The sequence below is a fragment of the Chlorocebus sabaeus genome, chromosome 16 (genome assembly GCF_047675955.1).
Source record: "Chlorocebus sabaeus isolate Y175 chromosome 16, mChlSab1.0.hap1, whole genome shotgun sequence".
Taxonomy (NCBI): domain Eukaryota; kingdom Metazoa; phylum Chordata; class Mammalia; order Primates; family Cercopithecidae; genus Chlorocebus; species Chlorocebus sabaeus.
Window position 1 is genome coordinate 73,564,519 of NC_132919.1, and position 18,953 is coordinate 73,583,471.

The 18,953-nt window shown below is 41.6% G+C and overlaps 1 protein-coding gene across 4 annotated transcripts in view; it reads left to right on the forward strand.

Annotated features, from left to right (window-relative positions):
* Window positions 1–18,953, forward strand: part of NPEPPS (aminopeptidase puromycin sensitive) — a 98,822-nt gene that overhangs the window by 57,560 nt on the left and 22,309 nt on the right. For all 4 annotated transcript variants that reach the window (XM_008012946.3, XM_073005374.1, XM_008012947.3 and 1 more), the window contains 8 exons: window positions 12–108; window positions 221–254; window positions 866–980; window positions 4,659–4,823; window positions 6,378–6,482; window positions 6,896–6,956; window positions 10,735–10,844; window positions 14,998–15,061. In XM_008012946.3, the coding sequence (XP_008011137.1) occupies window positions 12–108; window positions 221–254; window positions 866–980; window positions 4,659–4,823; window positions 6,378–6,482; window positions 6,896–6,956; window positions 10,735–10,844; window positions 14,998–15,061 (751 nt within the window). The remainder of the gene's footprint in view (window positions 1–11; window positions 109–220; window positions 255–865; window positions 981–4,658; window positions 4,824–6,377; window positions 6,483–6,895; window positions 6,957–10,734; window positions 10,845–14,997; window positions 15,062–18,953) is intronic.

Here is an 18,953-nt window from a genome sequence, read left to right on the forward strand (position 1 = left end):
TACCTTTATAGGTTGCTGCTAAAACCTTGCCTTTTTATAAGGACTACTTCAATGTTCCTTATCCTCTACCTAAAATTGATCTCATTGCTATTGCAGACTTTGCAGCTGGTAAAGTAAATTTCATTTTATTGCCGAATTGTAATAACTTTTTAAAATTGTGTGACTTTTGATGCAAGAGTATGTATATATATCAATAAATGTTTATATTTATTTTATGAAGGTGCCATGGAGAACTGGGGCCTTGTTACTTATAGGTATGTTAATGATGTATTACCCTGCCTTATCTTTTCAATCACTGATTTCAAAAGGGCTTCCCTCCTAATCACAGTTGAGTAGCTTCTGCTTTTTGATCTGGTGTAAATTTTTCTACCTTCCCCCTGTCCATGCACATTTCAAGAATGCAGATGGAGACCCCTCCCTTTGGTGCTACTGTCTGAGGGTATAAGATTTTAAAGTGAGCATCTGGCGTTAGTAGCATTTGTAGATATATTCTTGGCTAAGTTTCTCATTGCAGTGCCTTTCTTTCCTGCCAGTAGTTTCATAGCTATTTATCCAGCTTGGAGAACCTTCCCTAATTTCATATCTTCTAGCCAAATTTTTACATGTCTGTCACCACAACATAAACATGTGAGTTGAATAACTTTTAAAAGCAGAGTCTGTCTGTAAACAAGTTTTTGCTTTCTACTTTCAATTGCCTTCTTAGATGAGCTAAGTGTACAAACTGATAATTAAACTTGTGTCACATTAGGAAATATTTTCCTAATATCTCTAAAGCCTAACTTGTCCATCTCACTTACTGTCTGAATCTTCCCAACTTATGCATGCCCACTTTTATTGTTTAAATTTTCTTTTTTTTTAAACACAGGGAGACTGCATTGCTTATTGATCCAAAAAATTCCTGTTCTTCATCCCGCCAGTGGGTTGCTCTGGTTGTGGGACATGAACTCGCCCATCAATGGTTTGGAAATCTTGTTACTATGGTATTTAATATTTTTAAGTGCTCAAATATATTTATCTTCATCCTACTCCACAATATTTTGACTACATAGTATTTCAAGTTTGGCTGCAACACTGTGCCAAAAAATGATTGAGTGATAGAAAAGTATTATTTTAAAAGGTCCACTTTGAAAGGGGTTATCAGAATCTCTGCATTGAACAAGGACATATGGACAGTCTTTATTCAACAAACACTTCCTAAACTGTTCTACAATTTGTCTGCAAATGGGAAAAGTCAAGGTACTAATTTGGGTGAGAGAAAAATATTCCTCTTAGGTGTAGATGAATGAATCATGCAGTGAGATTCCAGACTAACTGTAGTTTCTTGAGTCTTACTTGTTAATCTGATTCACAGCTGAAAAGTAACCTGATGAATAACAAACTGAGATCTTTAATTAGAGAGAAATGTTTTTAGGAGTCAGTTTTTTCATTGCCTAAAATGTTAAGTTGAAATTTAATGAAATAAAAGTAAACAAACTGCAAAGTAACTGCAGAATAAAGCTGTATTACAATTCCAACTGTTCTTTTGAAATCCTTATAATGTTTTCAGTAAATGATCTCTGTCCTTCAGTCCTGATTTTTCACTCTTACTCTAAATAAATACTATTTATGAATGCCAACTGTGTTAGAGCTTGGGAACACAGGATTTAATAAGTGAACTAGATGTACCTCTGCAATTAAATAACTGGATATTCTGGAGCCAGCTAGATTCCCTGACAGCATTTTAGGCTGCCAAAGAGCAGAACCTGATTTGAATGTAGATTGAGTCCATATGTCATATAAATAAGACATATGGTTCAACTATTACATGTCTGAGAGTTTCTACAGAAAGTCAACCCTTGAAAATAAATCTTTTCCTTTTATTTTAGATGTTTAAAATTTTACAGGTGAAAACAATTCTTTGAAATATAATTTCAGGCTGGGCACAGTGGCTCACGCCAGTAATCCCAGCACTTTGGGAGGCTGAGGCGGGTGGATCACCTGAGGTCAGGAGTTCGAGAGCAGCCTGACCAACATAGCGAAACCCCATCTCCACTAAAAAAAAACTCCACAAAATTAGCCGGGTGTGGTGGTGTGCGCCTGTAATCCTAGCAACTCTGGAGGTTGAGGCAGAAGAATCGCTTGAACCTGGGAGACAGAGGTTGCAGTGAGCCAATATCACGCCACTGCACTCCAGCCTGGGCAATAAGAGCGAAACTCCATCTCAAAAAAAAAAAAAAAGAAAAGAAATATAATTTCATGTGAAACTATGTGTTGGTTCCTGTATTCAAATATGTGAAGAAATGGCCTTTTCTTCTAATGCAACAAATTTGCTACTTTGTACCACATAATTTTTTTGCTTGGCTTTGAGAGAACTGTATTATTTTATTTTGAAACTACAAGCAATAAATTTTAGTAGGGGAAATGTGTACATTCTTATTAAACAACTTTTTACTGGTTTTATGTAACTATTCTAGGTATTAGAACTGAAATTCCAAGGACTGAGGGATAGGTTGGAAAATAAGTTTCATTTTATACCAGTTTATTTTAGGAAGCTACTAGGCAAATAGCCACTTATCACTTAATATCAAAATATATATATATTTTTAAGACAGAGTCTCACTCTGTCACTTAAGCTGGAGTGGAGTGGCATAATCATGGTTCATTATAGTCTTGACCTCTGGGCTCAAGCGATCCTCCTGGCTCTGCCTCCTGAGTAGCTGGGATTACAGGTGTGTGGCACCATGCCCAGCTAATTTTTGCACTTTTTGTAGAGACAAGGTTTCACTATGTTGCCTTTTGTAGAGACAAGGTTGCCTAAACTGATCTCAAACTCCTGGGCTCAAGCAATCCTCCCACCTCAGCCTCCCAAAGTGCTGGGATTACAGGCATCAGCTACCACACCTGGCCTTTTTTGGGGGGACTGGTTGGGGGTGAGGAGTAGGATCTCACTTTGTCACCTAAGCTGGAGTGCAGTGGCACAATCATGGGTCAGTGCAGCTTCATCTTCCTGGGCTTACTTAATCCTCTTACCTCAGCCTCCCAAGTAGCTGGGAACACAGGTGTGTGTCACCATGACCAGCTAATTTTTTTATTTACTTTTTAAACTTTTTTTAGAGACGGAGTCTCACTGTGTTGCCCAGGTTTGTCTCAAACTCCTGGGCTCAAGTGATCTTCCTGCCTTGACCTCCGAGAGTATTGGCATTACAGGAGCGAGCCATTATGCCTGGCCTGCTTTCTTTTACTAATAGGCTTAATCAACTTTAATAAAATTTAGATTAAGATCTTTAAAATTTTTTTAAATTGATTTTATCTGTCACTCATATTCTTTGTCCATTCCATTTACTATACATTCTTATTTAACAGGTGATAATTTTATATTCCATAAGTGCCTAAACACCATTCATTACTGAACTACGTTTCTGTTTAATTTCACATAATTTTTATATAAGCAGTACTCTTTTTCAGTTTGAGTCATTAGTCAGAGGTTTTCCCCAGTCATTTCTACTTTTCTTTATTTGGCTCTGATAGTTTTCTTTTTTTGTTTTTCAGAGATAATCCTTTACTATATACTAAATTCTACATGATTATATTTTCCACCTCCATTTGCCTATATTTATCTGCTGTCTTTTCCTTTTCCATGTATGGGCTTATTTTTTTCCCCCTCTTCTTCCTTTTCTACCTTTGGTATTTAAAAAGTTACTTAGGACTGAGTGCAGTGGCTCACGTGTAATCCCAGCACTTTGGCAGGCTGAGGCAGGAGGATCACTTTTGAGCCCAGAAGTTCAAGGAGTGCAGTGAGCTATGATGGTGCCACTGCCACTCCAACCTGGGCAACAGAATGAGACCCTGTCTGGGTTTGGGGGATAAGTTATTTACGATGTTTTAAAAATATCCCGGCCAGGCGCGGTGGCTCAAGCCTGTAATCCCAGCACTTTGGGAGGCCGAGACGGGTGGATCACGAGGTCAGGAGATCGAGACCATCCTGGTTAACATGGTGAAACCCCGTCTCTACTAAAAAATACAAAAAACCAGCCGGGCGAGGTGGCAGGCGCCTGTAGTCCCAGCTACTTGGGAGGCTGAGGCAGGAGAATGGCGTGAACCCGGGAGGCGGAGCTTGCAGTGAGCTGAGTTCCGGCTACTGCACTCCAGCCTGGGCGACAGAGCAAGACTCCGTCTCAAAAAAAGAAAAATAAAATAAAAATATCCCTTGGCCAGGTGTGGTGGCTCACACCTGTAGTCCCAGAACTTTGGGAGGCCGAGGCAGGCAGATCACTTGAGGTCAGAAATTTGAGACGAGCCTGGCCAACATGGTAAAACCCCGTCTCTACTAAAGATACAAAAATTAGCCAGGCATAGTGATGCATGCCTGTAATCCCAGCTACTGGGGAACACTCCAGCCTGGTGACAGAGCAAGACTTTGTCTCAAAAAAAAAAAAAAGAAAAGAAAAGAAAATGACTCTCAGATATAATTCTAATATCACCAGTTGGCCTTTCTTGACATCTCTTTTAGTCTTCCCTCTTTTTCAGAAATGTGAGTTCTTTGCCAAATGTTTTGAACTGAATTTTAGGTCATTAAATTGTAAGTTTTGGAGTATAGTGGAAGGGACATGTGAGTGTTTTAGATTAGTAGAATGACAATCATTTCATTTTCTTTAAGTATTTTCATCTTTTGTTTTTAGGAATGGTGGACTCATCTTTGGTTAAATGAAGGTTTTGCATCCTGGATTGAGTATCTGTGTGTAGACCACTGCTTCCCAGAGTATGATATCTGGACTCAGTTTGTTTCTGCTGATTACACCCGTGCCCAGGAGCTTGATGCCTTAGATAACAGCCATCCTATTGAAGTGAGCCATACTTTCTAACCATTAGCCTATGACTGCTCTCATTTACAATGAAATACATAATTTGTTATATAGATACTTTGGACTTTGAAAAGAAGAGAAAATAGCATGGGTGATTTTACTAGTTCATATTTCTAGTCTTGAAAAGCTAATAAGTCTTAAGTTCTAATTAACATTTCTTTTTAAGGTAGGCAGTAAAAAAAATTGGTCTGGCCAGGTACAGTGGCTCACGCCTGTAATCCCAGCATTTTGGGAGGCTGAGGTGGGCGGATCACCTGAGGTCGGGATTTGGAGACCAGCCTGACCAACATGGAGAAATCCCATCTCTACTAAAAATACAAAATTAGCTGGGTGTGGTGGCACATGCTTATAATCCCAGCTACTCGGGAGGGTGAGGCAGGAGGTTTGCTTGAATCCGGGAGGCGGAGGTTGCGGTGAGCCAAGATTGCGCCATTGCAACTCCAGCCTGGAAAACAAAAGCGAAACTCCGCCTCAAAAAAAAAAAAAAAAAAAAAATTTGGTCTTTGTAGAGCAAGGCCTATGTACCCATACACATTCATTAAATACATTTCTGTCGAATACTATGGGAGAGGGCCAGTGCGGTGGCTCATGCTTTGGGATGCCAAGATGGGAGGATCACTTGAGGAATTGTTTGACTAGCCTGGTCAACATAGCGAGACCCCCATCTCTATTTAAAAAAAAAAAAAAAAAAAAGGCCGGGCCCGGTGGCTCACATCTGTAATCCCAGCACTTTGGGAGGCTGAGGCGGGTGGATCACCTGAGGTCAGGAGTTCGAGACCAGCCTGACCAACATGGAGAAACCCCGCCTCTACTAAAAATATAAAATTAGCTGGGCACAGTGGCGCATACCTGTAATCCCAACTACTGGGGAGGCTGAGGTAGGAGAATCGCTTGAACCTGGGAGGCAGAGGTTGCGGTGAGCCGAGATCGTGCCATTGCACTCCAACCTGGGCAACAAAAGCAAAAAACTCTGCCAAAAAAAAGAATAGTATGGGAGAAATCATATGTGTTGGTTAACACTGTGGTTCCATTGTTTATATCAAGGAAAATTCTGGACATATTTTATTGTCAGGGTCTGTTTTGTGAATACTTTAATTCTCTTGACTTAGCCTATCCCTAGTTCAATTTATATATATAAATTTTGTATCTAAAGAACTAGAGTTATAATCCTATTAGGCTCCATATAATTGTAAGTCATTACAATTAGTGCAAGAAATCTAATGTTCTTCACCTCCATGTCTTCCTCATCACTCCTCTGCAACTACCCCAAGAATAAACAGAACCATAGTGGCTTCTCTCCCAGCAGAACAAAGCCAGGACTAGAACCCAGGCTCTAAGGGATGACAGGAATCAAGTTCTATTCAACTTTAGTATTACTAGTTACTACATTTTTTTGAGGACCATCATTATACATTATGAGTGAGTTAAAGGCAGAAAAATATAAGTTAGAAGGGTTTTCCTAGAAAGCGTTTTATGTAATTCAGTATTACAGGCTGTCTGCTTCCTGTCATAACCCTGAATCACACTGTCTGCCAGGTCAGTGTGGGCCATCCCTCTGAGGTTGATGAGATATTTGATGCTATATCATATAGCAAAGGTGCATCTGTCATCCGAATGCTGCATGACTACATTGGGGATAAGGTAAAAAAAAAATTTAATATTTCGTTTTTTATGGTGAAATCATAGAGTTTTGCATGAAAAAAAGGCTCACTTTATTTGGATTAAGTTCCCAAATAGTTTCTGGCTTGTCATTTTTTTTAAATGACCAAAAAGAATGAGAATTCAATTATTTGAAGTTGACTAGTGTGGTCTCTTAGATGAATGATGTGCAAGTATGTTTAGGAGTGGGAATGGGAGGCTGGTGTAAAACTTAAGAGCAAGAATAGAAGGCATAGAGTATGCATTATTAAATAAAAGGCAGTAGGCATCAGAGGGATATATATATTTCAGTGTATCTGATACTTGAGTATTTGAGTAAGTTTGTTTTTGATTACTAATATACAAATATACTATAAATTCTGAGATCTGGATTTTTAAAAATTGTGTTTTCTCAGGACTTTAAGAAAGGAATGAACATGTATTTAACCAAGTTCCAACAAAAGAATGCTGCCACAGGTAATCTTTAATAGCTTGAGATAGAAATGGAGAGAAAGTATTGTCATTCTATCCAGGCTGGGACATTTTACTTTTGTTCTGAATACTTAACTCAAGGTCAGGATCCATGTAATAAATAAATTAGCCTTATTTGAAGCTGTGTTCAGGTTGAATATCTCTAATCTGAAAATCTGAAATTTGAAATGCTCCAGAATCTGAAACTTTTTCTTTTCTTTTCTTTTCTTTTTTTGAGACGGAATCTCCCTCTGTCGCCCAGGCTGGAGTGCAGTGGCGCGATCTCAGCTTACTGCAACCTCTGCCTCCTGGGTTCAAGCGATTCTCCTGCCTCAGCTTCCCAAGGAGCTGGGTCTACAGGCGCCTGCCACTACAGGAGCCCCCCGGCTAATTTTTGTATTTTTAGTAGAGACAGGGTTTCACCATATTGGCTAGGCTGGTCTTGAACTCCTGACCTTGTGATTCACCTGCCTCGACCTCCCAAAGTGCTGGGATTACAGGCGTGAGCCACTGCACCCGGCCAAACTTTTTCTTTTCTTTCTTTTTCTTTTTTTAAAGTTCTAGGGTGCATGTGTACAATGTGCAAGATTGTTACATCAGTATACATGGTGCCATGTTGGTTTGCTGCACCCATTAACTCATCATTTATGTTAGGTATTTCTCCTAATGCTATCCCTCCCCCAGCTTCCGACTCCACGATAGGCCCCGGTGTGTGATGTTCCCGTCCTGTGTCCAGTTCTCATTGTTCAATTTCCACCCAAAATCTGAAACTTTCTGAGTGCCAACATGGTGCTCAAAGGAAATACTCATTGGAACATTTTAGATTTTGGATATTCCACTTATAGATGCTCAGTTAGTAAGTATAATGCAAATGTTCCAAAATCCAAAAAAAATATGAAATTGAAGACACTTCTGGTCCCAAGCATTTCGGATAAGGGATACTAAACCTGCAACAAGTCATTGGGTCAACATGAATCAGGACTCATTATCCCTTTCGTCATCCTCCAGCATTCTGCTTTCCATAACTGAATATTTTGCCAATTTAAAGAGTCTGGGCCGGGTATGGTGGCTCACGCCTGTAATCCTAGCACTTTGGGAGGCCAGGATTCGAGGACTGATTGAGCCCAGGAGTTCGACACCAGCCTGCAACATAGCGAGACCCCCATCTCTACAAAAAATACAAAAAAAAATTAGCCGGGTGTGGTGGTATGTACCTGTGGTCCTAGCTACTCAGGAGGCTTAAGTGGGAAGGGTCACTTGAGCCCAGGAGTTTGAGGTTACAGTGAGCAATCATGGCACCACTGCACTCCAGCCTGGGCAACAGAACAAGACCCTGTCTCTGAAAAAATAAAAAATAAAGGGAATACAGTTATGTGTTGCTTAACAACAGGGATATGTTCTGAGAAATATGTTGTCAGGCAATTTCATCAATATGTGAACATCATAGAATGGACTTACATAAACCTACATAGTATGTCCTAGGCCATATACACCTAGCCTATGTGGTATAGCCTGTTGCTCCTAGGCTGTAAAGTACCTGTACAGCATGTTACTATACTGAATACCATAGGCAGTTATAACACAGTGGTATTTGTATACCTAAACATTTCTGAATATAGAAAAGGTACAGTAAAAATACGGTATTAAAGATGCTCCACCAGCCGACTGATATGCCTACAATCCCAGCACTTTGGGAGGCCGAGGCAGGTGGATTGCTTGAACCCAGGAGTTCAAGACCAGCCTAGGCATCATGCCAAAACCTTGTCTCTATAAGAAGTACAAAACTTAGCTAGGTGTGGTGGCATGCACCTGTAGTCCCAGCTACTTAGGAGGCTGAGGTAGGAGGATCACTTGAGCCTGGGAGGTCGAGGCTGCAGTGAGCTGTGATTGGGCCACTGCACTCCAATCTGGGCAACAGCAAGGTGCTGTCTCAAAAGAAAATAAGGGGCTACACCTGAATGCAGCTTATAGGACTGGAAGTTGTTCTAGTTGAGTGAGTGGTGAGTGAATATGAAGGCCTAAGACATTACTGTACACTACTGTAGACGTTATAAATACTTTACACTTAGGCTACACTAAATTTATAAAAGTAATTTTTCTTTCTTGAATAATAAATTAACCTTAGCTTACTGTAACATTTTAAATTTACTTTTTTTTTTTAACTTTTTGATTTTTTTCGATTATTATTATTATTATTTTTGAGACGGAGTTTCGCTCTTGTTGCCCAGGCTGGAGTGCAATGGTACAGTCTAGGCTCACCACAACCTCTGCCTCCCGGGTTCAAGTGATTCTCCTGCCTCAGCCTCCTGAGTAGCTGGGATTACAGGCATGCGCCACCACAGCTGGCTAATTTTGTATTTTTTTTCTTTTTTTTTTAAAGACAGGGTCTTGCTCTGTCTCTCAAGCTAAATTGCAGTGGTGCGATCTTGGCTTCATTGCAACCTCCGCCTCCTGGGTTCAAGTGATTCTCCTGTCTTAGCCTCCCAAGTAGCTGGGATTACAGGTGCATGCCACCATGCCCAGCTAATTTTTGTGTTTTTAGTAGAGACAGGGTTTCACCATGTTGGCCAAGCTGGTCTTGAACTCCTGACCTCAGGTGATGTGCCCACCTTGGCCTCCCAAAGTGCTGGGATTACAGGTGTGAGCCACCGCACCCAGCCTAAATTTGTATTTTTAGTAGAGATGGGGTTTCTCCATGTTAGTCAGGTTGGTCTTGAACTCTGAACCTCAGGTGATCCCCCCCTCCGCCTTGGCCTTCCAAAGTGCTGGGATTACAGGCGTGAGCCACTGCGCCCAGCCTGGATATTTTTAAATTGAGGTTAATTGAATGGGTATAATGGTCTTAAGTTTGTCAGTGATTATTTAGTCGTGATCTTGAACATGTTTCAATTTCTTTCTTTGTTTCTCCTTAACTCATCTGTTTATTTATTATAATTTGTAATTTTTCTTATAAATTAGAATGATTAAGTATATCTCAGAATAAAAGACCAGTTTTGGCCAGGTGTGATGATTCACACCTGTAATTCTAGCACCTTGGGAGGCCAAGGCAGGCGGATTGCTTGAGCCTGGGACTTTGAGACCAGCCTGGGCAACATGGTGAAACCCCATCTCTACAAAAATTGCAAGAAATTATGGGCTGGGTGCAGTTGCTCACGCCAATAATCCCAGCACTTTGGGAGGCCAAGGCGATGGATCACCTGAGGTCAGGAGTTCAAGACCAACCTGGTCAACATGGTGAAACCCCATCTCTACTAAAAGTACAAAAATTAGCCGGGTATGGTGGTGCATTCCTGTAATCTCAGCTACTCAGGCGCCTAAAGCAGGAGAATTGCTTGACCCTGGGAGGCAGAGGTTGCAGTGAGCTTAGATCATGCCACTGCACTCCAGCCTGGCAACAGAGCAAGGCTCCATCTTAAAAAAAAAAAAAAAAAATTAGCCAGGTGTTGTGGTGTGCACCTGTAGTCCCAGCTACTCAGGAGGCTGAGGAGGGAAGATCACCTGAGTCTGGGAGGTCAAGGCTGCAGTGAGCTGTGATTATGTCACTGCACTCTAGCCTGGGTGACGAAGTAAGACCCTATCTCAAAAAATACCAGCTTTTATGATAGAATTTACTTAGTTGCAGAAGAGGGCTGGCAAAGGGAATGTTAATTTGGCCCACTGTTTCCTGAACCTGAAAGAACCAAAGAATTAGTCAGCAGTGTAGTGTCAAAAGTTAAATAAAATTTTGCTTTGTTTAGGAAAATAAAAATATAAACATTTTAGATTATCATTGTTTATCTTCTAGAGGATCTCTGGGAAAGTTTAGAAAATGCAAGTGGTAAACCTATAGCAGCTGTGATGAATACCTGGACCAAACAAATGGGATTTCCCCTCATTTATGTGGAAGCTGAACAGGTAAACATATAAAGTCTTTCCATTTGTCTGATATTGTATTAAATGAAATTCAGTACAATGTATCAAGTTTGCTTTTCTGTACTTTAAGTTTTCTAGTGACATTTAAACCAGTGCTGTTACTCTTTTCTCAGTAATTTTACTGCCTGCATCATTAAAGTTATATGTACTTAAGATAGAAAATAAAATGTTACCTGCTTGTCTTGTCTCTGGGGAAAATACTGTAAATTTTTGATATAATTCTAAAACCACCAAATATGGTTTATTCTAGAAATGCAAGGTTGGTTTAACATTTTTTAAAAAATTAGGCTGGGCATGGTGGCTTATGCCTCTCATCCCAGCACTTTGGGAGGCCGAGGCGGGTGGATCACTTGAGGTCGGGAGTTTGAGACCAGCTCGGCCAATGTAGTGAAACTCTGTCTCTACTAAAAATACAAAAATTAGCTGGGCTTGGTGGCACACGCCTGAAATCCCAGCTACTTGGGAGGCTTAGGCAGGAGAATTGCTTGAACCCAAGAGGTGGAAGCTGCAGTGAGCTGAGATTGTGCCACTGCACTCCAACCTGGGCAACAGAGTGAGACTCAGCCTCAAAAAAAAAAAAAAAAAAAAAAAATCAATATATTGATTTATAATCACTACATTAACAGAATCAAATGCAAATAGCACATCATCACTGATTAGATGTAGAAAAAAACATTTGGTAAAATTTCATACTCACTTATAATATCGATTGTGTAAAGTAGATTTTTAATGTTGGTTGGACAGCAGTGTGATTTTGATTAGAATTGCAATTCATTAATTGGACTGTTATCTGAATTCAGAGAGGAGTACTTCAGTATGAGCTATACTTCAAAAGGACTAAGAATTACACATCATCCTTTAATGCCTACCAAAAAGTGATCTTAACTCAGTTTCATTAAATGAAATTGTTCTCTTCAATTTCGTTGCCATGGTTTTGTGAGCTGCATGGAGAATTAATTCCTGTTCATTTTTAGGGAAGTGGATTCATAGTTCTTTTTTAGTATGTGTTTTTTCTTGTGGTCCTACATTGTCCACAAAGCTAAGTATTTTATTATTATTATTTTTATACTTTAAAAAATTGAGATGAGGTCTCACTATATCGCCCAGCCTGGTCTGCAACCCCTGGGCTCAAGTGATCCTTCCATCCCTGCCTCCCAAAAGTACTGGGATTACAGGTGTGAGCCACTGCCCACCCAGCCAAAGCTAAGTATGTTTTACAAATAATTTATCAATGTGGCACTCTAAGTTACAAATTTGCTTTTCTGCACTTTTGTATTCTAGGTGACATTTAAACCAATTCTTGCACTCAAAATGCTCCCAAATTTACATGGAACATTTTCATATGTAAGCTTGCAGATTACCCTTTCAGAGCCAAATCTTAACTTTAAACATGATTGGATTTTACACTGAAGTGTGCACATTGGAGGACCTCTCAGTTAGATTGGCTGCAATAACTTGGAAAGGCAATTTAGGGAAAGCAGTTGATGGATGATGTTTAGTGGAAAAGAATACCTGTAAGTTTAGTGACCTACCATTGTGACCATTCTATTTCTTTGCAGTCTTTTTTCTGCACTTGGGACTAATCTGTTATAGGAGATGACTAATTGAATTTGATGTTGACACTGCATATAGACTGACTCTTTTAAGAATATTAGGCTGGGCGCGGTGGCTGAAGCCTGTAATCCCAGCACTTTGGGAGGCCGAGATGGGCGGATCACGAGGTCAGGAGATCGAGACCATCCTGGCTAACACGGTGAAACCCTGTCTCTACTAAAAAGTACAAAAAACTAGCCGGGTGAGGTGGCAGGCGCCTGTGGTCCCAGCTACTCCGGAGGCTGAGGCAGGAGAATGGCTTAAACCCGGGAGGCGGAGCTTGCAGTGAGCTGAGATCCGGCCACTGCACTCCAGCCTGGGCGACAGAGTGAGACTCCGTCTGAAAAAAAAAAAAAAAAAAAGAATATTAACATACAAAAATTATTGTTACTTTTCACCTCTGGGCATTTCATTCCCTCAAAACTATTAAACTATTGGCTGGGCCAGGCACAGTGGCTCACACCTGTACTTACAATACTGGGAGGCCAAGGTGGGAGGACTGCTTGAGTTCAGGAGTTCAAGACAAGCCTGGGCAACATAGTGAGACCTCATCTCTACTAAAAGTAAAAAAAACTAGCTGGGCATGGTGGCACGTGCCTATAGTCCCAGCTGCTTGGGAGGCTGAGTTGGGAGGATCGCTTGCGCACAGGAGGTGTTAAGGCTGCAGTGAGCTGGGCAACAGAACAAGACCATGTATTAAAAAACAAACAAACTATTGGCCAGTTGCAGTGGCTCACATTTGTAATCCCAGCACTTTGGGAGGATCACTTGTGTTCTGAAGTTTGAGACCAGCCTGGGTAACATGGTAAGACACTGTCTCTACCAAAACAAAAAAACAAACCCAAAACTATTGAAATGTTAATGATTACACATAAAGCAGATTATTAATCTGTAATTTTTTTCTTAAAGCAGAACACACTTTTAAGAAATAATGGTTTATCAATTAGAACAGAGAACACTAATGCCACACTTCTAAGTGTTACTGAAACTCTTTCCATCCAGGGGCTTTCAAGGTCTTGCTTTCTTTTGTTGTTTTTTGTGTAGAGGCACAGCCGAACTCCTCCTCCATTTTGCATTGTAATAAAAGGCCAATGACCTGGTGCAGTGGCTCAAACTTATACTCCTAGCACTTTAGGAGGCCAAGGCAGGAGGATTGCTTGAACCTAGGAGTTCGAGATCATCCTGGGCAATATTATAGTGAGACCCTGTTTCTAAAAAACTAAAAATAAATTAAAAATATATTAATTAAATTAAAGGCCTGTCTGTTGCTCTTTTTTTTTTTTTTTTTTTTTTTTGGAGACAGAGTCTCACTGTGTCGCCCAGGCTGGAGTGCGGTGGCACGATCTTGGCTCATTGCAAGCTCCACCTCCCGGGTTCACGCCATTCTCTTGCCTCAGCCTCCCGAGTAGCTGGGACTACAGGCACCCATCACCGTGCCTGGCTAATTTTTTATATTTTTTTATTAGAGACGGGGTTTCACAGTGTTAGCCAGGATGGTCTCGATCTCCTGACCTTGTGATCCACTCACCCGGCCTCCCAAAGTGCTGGGATTACAGGTGTGAGCCACTGTGTCCAGCCAACTCTTAACTCTTTTAAGAATAGGAAAGCTGGCCGGGCGCGGTGGCTCAAGCCTGTAATCCCAGCACTTTGGGAGGCCGAGACGGGCGGATCACAAGGTCAGGAGATCGAGACCATCCTGGCGAACACGGTGAAACCCCGTCTCCACTAAAAAATACAAAAAACTAGCCGGGCGAGGTGGCGGGTGCCTGTAGTCCCAGCTACTCGGGAGGTTGAGGCAGGAGAATGGCATAAACCCGGGAGGCGGAGCTTGCAGTGAGCTGAGATCCGGCCACTGCACTCCAGCCTGGGCGACAGAGCCAGACTCCATCTCAAAAAAAAAAAAAAAAAAAAAAAAAGAATAGGAAAGCTGTGTAACATATCTTGATTATGATCTGTTTCTCACTTTACATTCCCCAAATTTAAATATTTTTGCTCTAATTCTGAATCAATATAAAAGCTTTCAACTTTTTCAAGGAAATCTGTGTGATATATAACTGATTATTTATATAATTAGTTTCTAGTGTTAACGTTCATTAATAGTTTCCCTATGGCATCAAAGTGGCCATTGCTTTCTCACTTAAATTTTTTCTTAGTTTTTCAATTCTATTTCTTGTAGTAAGTTTGTCCATGTAGCTCATTAGCCCAATTTTACATTTGATTTAGGTGATCTTAAGTCTGTTTTATCTTGTGTTATTTGAAATCCAGGATGTGGTAACTAATAAATGACACAAATGACTGCATATTGTTGAAGTATTTTGTAAACATATGTACTTACCATTGTTGCCTCTGGTGTTTTAGTTATTTGGACTTTTCTCTGTAGTATTACCGTCTTCATCACAATTGTACTTTGTATACTCATGAGACATTTGGTCGTGCTAGTTCCAGCATTTGTCACAGAAATGTTGTCTCCCTCCTCTTCAAAAACAAAACAAAAACCCCAAATGGTGTCAGTACTATTACAGCCTTTGTTCTGCTTCTTTAGGTAGAAGATGACAGATTATTGAGGTTGTCCCAAAAGAAGTTCTGTGCCGGTGGATCATATGTTGGTAGGTAAATGGCTGTAAGTGGGATATGATTGATGAATTTGGATATTAACTAATACCAGTAGTATTCCAACTAATAGGAAATTTTTCTTTTTTTTTGAGAAGGAGTCTCACTCTGTTGCCCAGGCTGGAGTGCCATGGCGTGATCTTGGCTCACTGCAACCTCCACCTCCTGGGTTCAAGCAATTCTCCTGCCTCAGCCTCCCTAGTAGCTAGGATTACAGGTGTCTGCCATCACGCCCGGGTAATTTTTGTGTTTTAGTAGAGACAGGGTTTCACCATGTTGGTCAGGCTGGTCTTGAACTCCTGACCTGGAGTGATCCACCCACCTCAGCTTCCCAAAGTGCTGGGATTACAGGCGTGAGCCACTGTGCCCAGCTGAAAAATTTTAAGTTTTAATATAATTAAATAAAAGCAAGATGATGATATTAGAACAAAAAATGAAATTTAGGGCCGGGCACGGTGGCTTACGCCTGTAATCCCAGCACTTTGGGAGGCTGAGACGGGCGGATCGCCAGAGGTCAGGGGTTCGAGACCAGCCTGGCCAACATGGTGAAACTATGTCTCTACTAAAAATACAAAACAGCTGGGCGTGGTGGCAGGCACCTGTAGTCCCAGCTACTCAGGAGGCTGAGGCAGGAGAATCGCTTGAACCTGGGAGGCGGAGGTTGCAGTGAGCCGAGACTATGCCACTGCATTCCAGCCTGGGCAACAGAGTGAGACTCCATCTCAAAATAAATAAATAAATAAATAATTAAAAATAAAAATAAATTTAGGGGCTGAGAGCAGGCTGGACAAAATGGCGAAACCCTGTCTCTTAAAAAAAAAAAAAGCCAGGCGCAGTGGCTCACGCCTGTAATCCCAGCACTTTGGGAGGCCAAAGTGGGCAGATCATCTGAGGTCAGGAGTTCAAGACCAGCCTGGCCAACATGGTGAAACTCCGTCTCTATTAAAAATACAAAATTAGCCAGGCGTGGTGGCACATGTCTGTAATCCCAGCTACTCGGGAGGCTGAGGCAGGAGAATCGCTTGAACCCAGGAGGCGGAGGTTGCAGTGAGTCAAGATCAAGGCATTGTGCTCCAGCCTGGGCAACAAGAGTGAAACTCTGTCTCAAAAAAACAAGAAAAAAAGAGAGAAATCTTAGCTGGGCATAGTGGTGCACACCTGTAGTCCTAGGTATTTGGGAGGCTGAGGGAGGCAGATTACTGGAGCCCAGGAGTTCAAGGCTGCAGTGAGCCATGATTGTGCCACTACAGTCCAGCCTGGGTGACAGAGTAAGACCCTGTCTCAAAATAAAGAAAAAAATTTAGGAAATAAAAAAGGAGATTCACAAGGTATTTGTAGTATTTAGTCACTTTCTTAGTTTTTGAAATTCCATGTTTCTGTGTGTTATTGGAGGCTATGATGAATGAAGAAAGTTAGTAATACCCAGGAAGTGACGTCTCTAGCCTTAATCTTCCAAAAGAGGACTTTATGTGTCAGGGGTGAGGGGTAGGTGGAGGGGGGGTAGGTAATTCTTTTTTTTAATGCTTGGGCATAATAAGTAAATAAGTGAGTAAAGTCCAGTGATTATTTACATTTATTATATACCAGTCATTGTGCTACATACTATAACTGGCTCTTATTTTACTCTCTCAGCTTCCTTATAAGGTAGGTCACATTATTTCTATTTTACAGATGAGGAAGCTGCAGCATAGCTTAGTTAAATTGCTTAAGGTCACCTATCTAAGAAGGTAAAGAGTGGGAATTCAAAATAATTGGACTCCATGAATTTATGCTCTTAACTACCATTTTCATATATTTCCATATGTCATTAGATTCTTTTTACCTATAAAATTTTACCCAGGAAATTAAGAGATTAGTTGAAAAAATCAAGGAGTAAAGTGTTTGTCTATATCTTTCTTGCTTCCTTTAAAACAACAGTTCTCAACAAAGGGGAGGTATATATGAAAATCATCAATGCCTTGTCATGTTCCACCCACTAAAAATCTGATACATTTAACTCAGTTAAGACGTATGGCCTTCTGCCCTTAACCTTCCTTAGCAGTTAGAATTAGTTTTTTCTTTTTCTTTTTTTTTTTTGAGACATAGTCTCGCTCTATCTTTCAGGCTGGAGTGCAGTGGCGTGATCTCGGCTCACTGCAACCTCTGCCTCCCAGGTTCAAGCGATTCTCTGCCTCAGCCTCCCGAGTAGCTGGGATTATAGGCACCCATGACCATGCCCAGCTAATTTTTGTATTTTTAGTAGAGACGGGGTTTCACCATCTTGGCCAGGCTGATCTTGAACTCTGACCTTGTGATCCACCCGCCTTGGCCTCCCAAAGTGTTGAGATTACAGGCATGAGCCACTCTGCCCGGCCTGATTTTTTTTTTTTTTTTGGGCGAGACAGCGTCTTGCTTTATTGCCCTGGCTGGAGTGCAGTGGTGCAACCTCGGCTCACTACAACCTCCGCCTCCCAGGTTCAAGCCATTCTCCTGCCTCAGCCTCCTGAATAGCTGGGATTACAGGCGCGTGCCACTACCCCCCGGCTTATTTTTGTATTTTTTTTTTTGTTTGTTTTTGTTTTTGTTTTTTGAGACGGAGTCTCGCTCTGTCGCCCAGGCTGGAGTGCAGTGGCGCAATCTCGGCTCACTGCAAGCTCCGCCTCCCGGGTTCACGCCATTCTCCTGCCTCAGCCTCCCGAGTAGCTGGGACTACAGGCGCCCGCCACTGCGCCCGGCTAATTTTTTCTATTTTTTTTTTAGTAGAGACGGGGTTTCACCATGATCTCGATCTCCTGACCTTTGTGATCCGCCCGCCTCGGCCTCCCAAAGTGCTGGGATTACAGGCGTGAGCCACCGCGCCCGGCCTATTTTTGTATTTTTAATAGAGACAGGGTTTCGCCATGTTGGCCAGGCTGGTCTCGAGCTCCTGACCTCTGGTGATCCGCCTGCCTCAGCTTCCTCCCAAAGTGCTGGGATTACAGGCGTGAGCCACCATGCCCAGCCTAGAGTTACTTTTTTTTTTTTTTTTTTTTTTTTTGAGACTGAGTCTTGCCCTGTTGCCCAGGCTGGAGTGCAATGGCGTAATCTTGGCTCACTGCAACCTCTGCCTCCTGGGTTTAAGCGATTCTCCTGCCTCAGCTTCCCAAGTAGCTGGGATTAACAGGAACACACCACCATGATCAGCTAATTTTTTGTATCTTTAGTAGAGACAGGGTTTCACCATGTTGGCCAGGCTGGTCTTGAACTCCTGACTTCGAGATCTGCCCACCTCAGCCTCCCAAAGTGTTGGGATTACAGGCGTGAGCCACTGTGCCCGTCTACAGAATTATTCTTTTAATGAATATATCTAACAAGACTGGGCACAGTGGTTCACGCCTGTAGTGTCAGTACATTGTGAGGCCAAGGTGGGCAGATTGCTTGAGCCCAGGAGTTCGAGACCAGCCTGGGCAACATGGCAAAACCTCATCTCAAAAAATAAATAAAATTAGCTTGGCATGGTGGCATGCATCTGCAGTCCCTGCTACTTGGGAGCCTGAGTTGGAGAACTGCTTGAGCCCATGAGATTGAGGCTGCAGTGAGCCGTGATCGTGCCATTGCACTCTAGCCTGGGTGACAGGGCGAGACCCTGTCTGGGGGGAAAAAAAATATCTAACAAGTCAGATGACAGTTTTATTATCCAAATAAATCTGTACGTGTTACAGTTGCCGTTTTCTGCCTCTTACCTATAATCTACATTGTAGTACTGATGGGTTTTTCTAATACTCTGTGACCAATAGAGGCAACATTAAAACTTGCAGTATCCCAGTATTGCAGAAATTTTACTTTGTGTTTTAACCTGATAGCATAAAGCTATGTCATTTATTAAAGTAGCTCCATTTCCATTAATGTACTGGGCAAGGACTCTTTTTT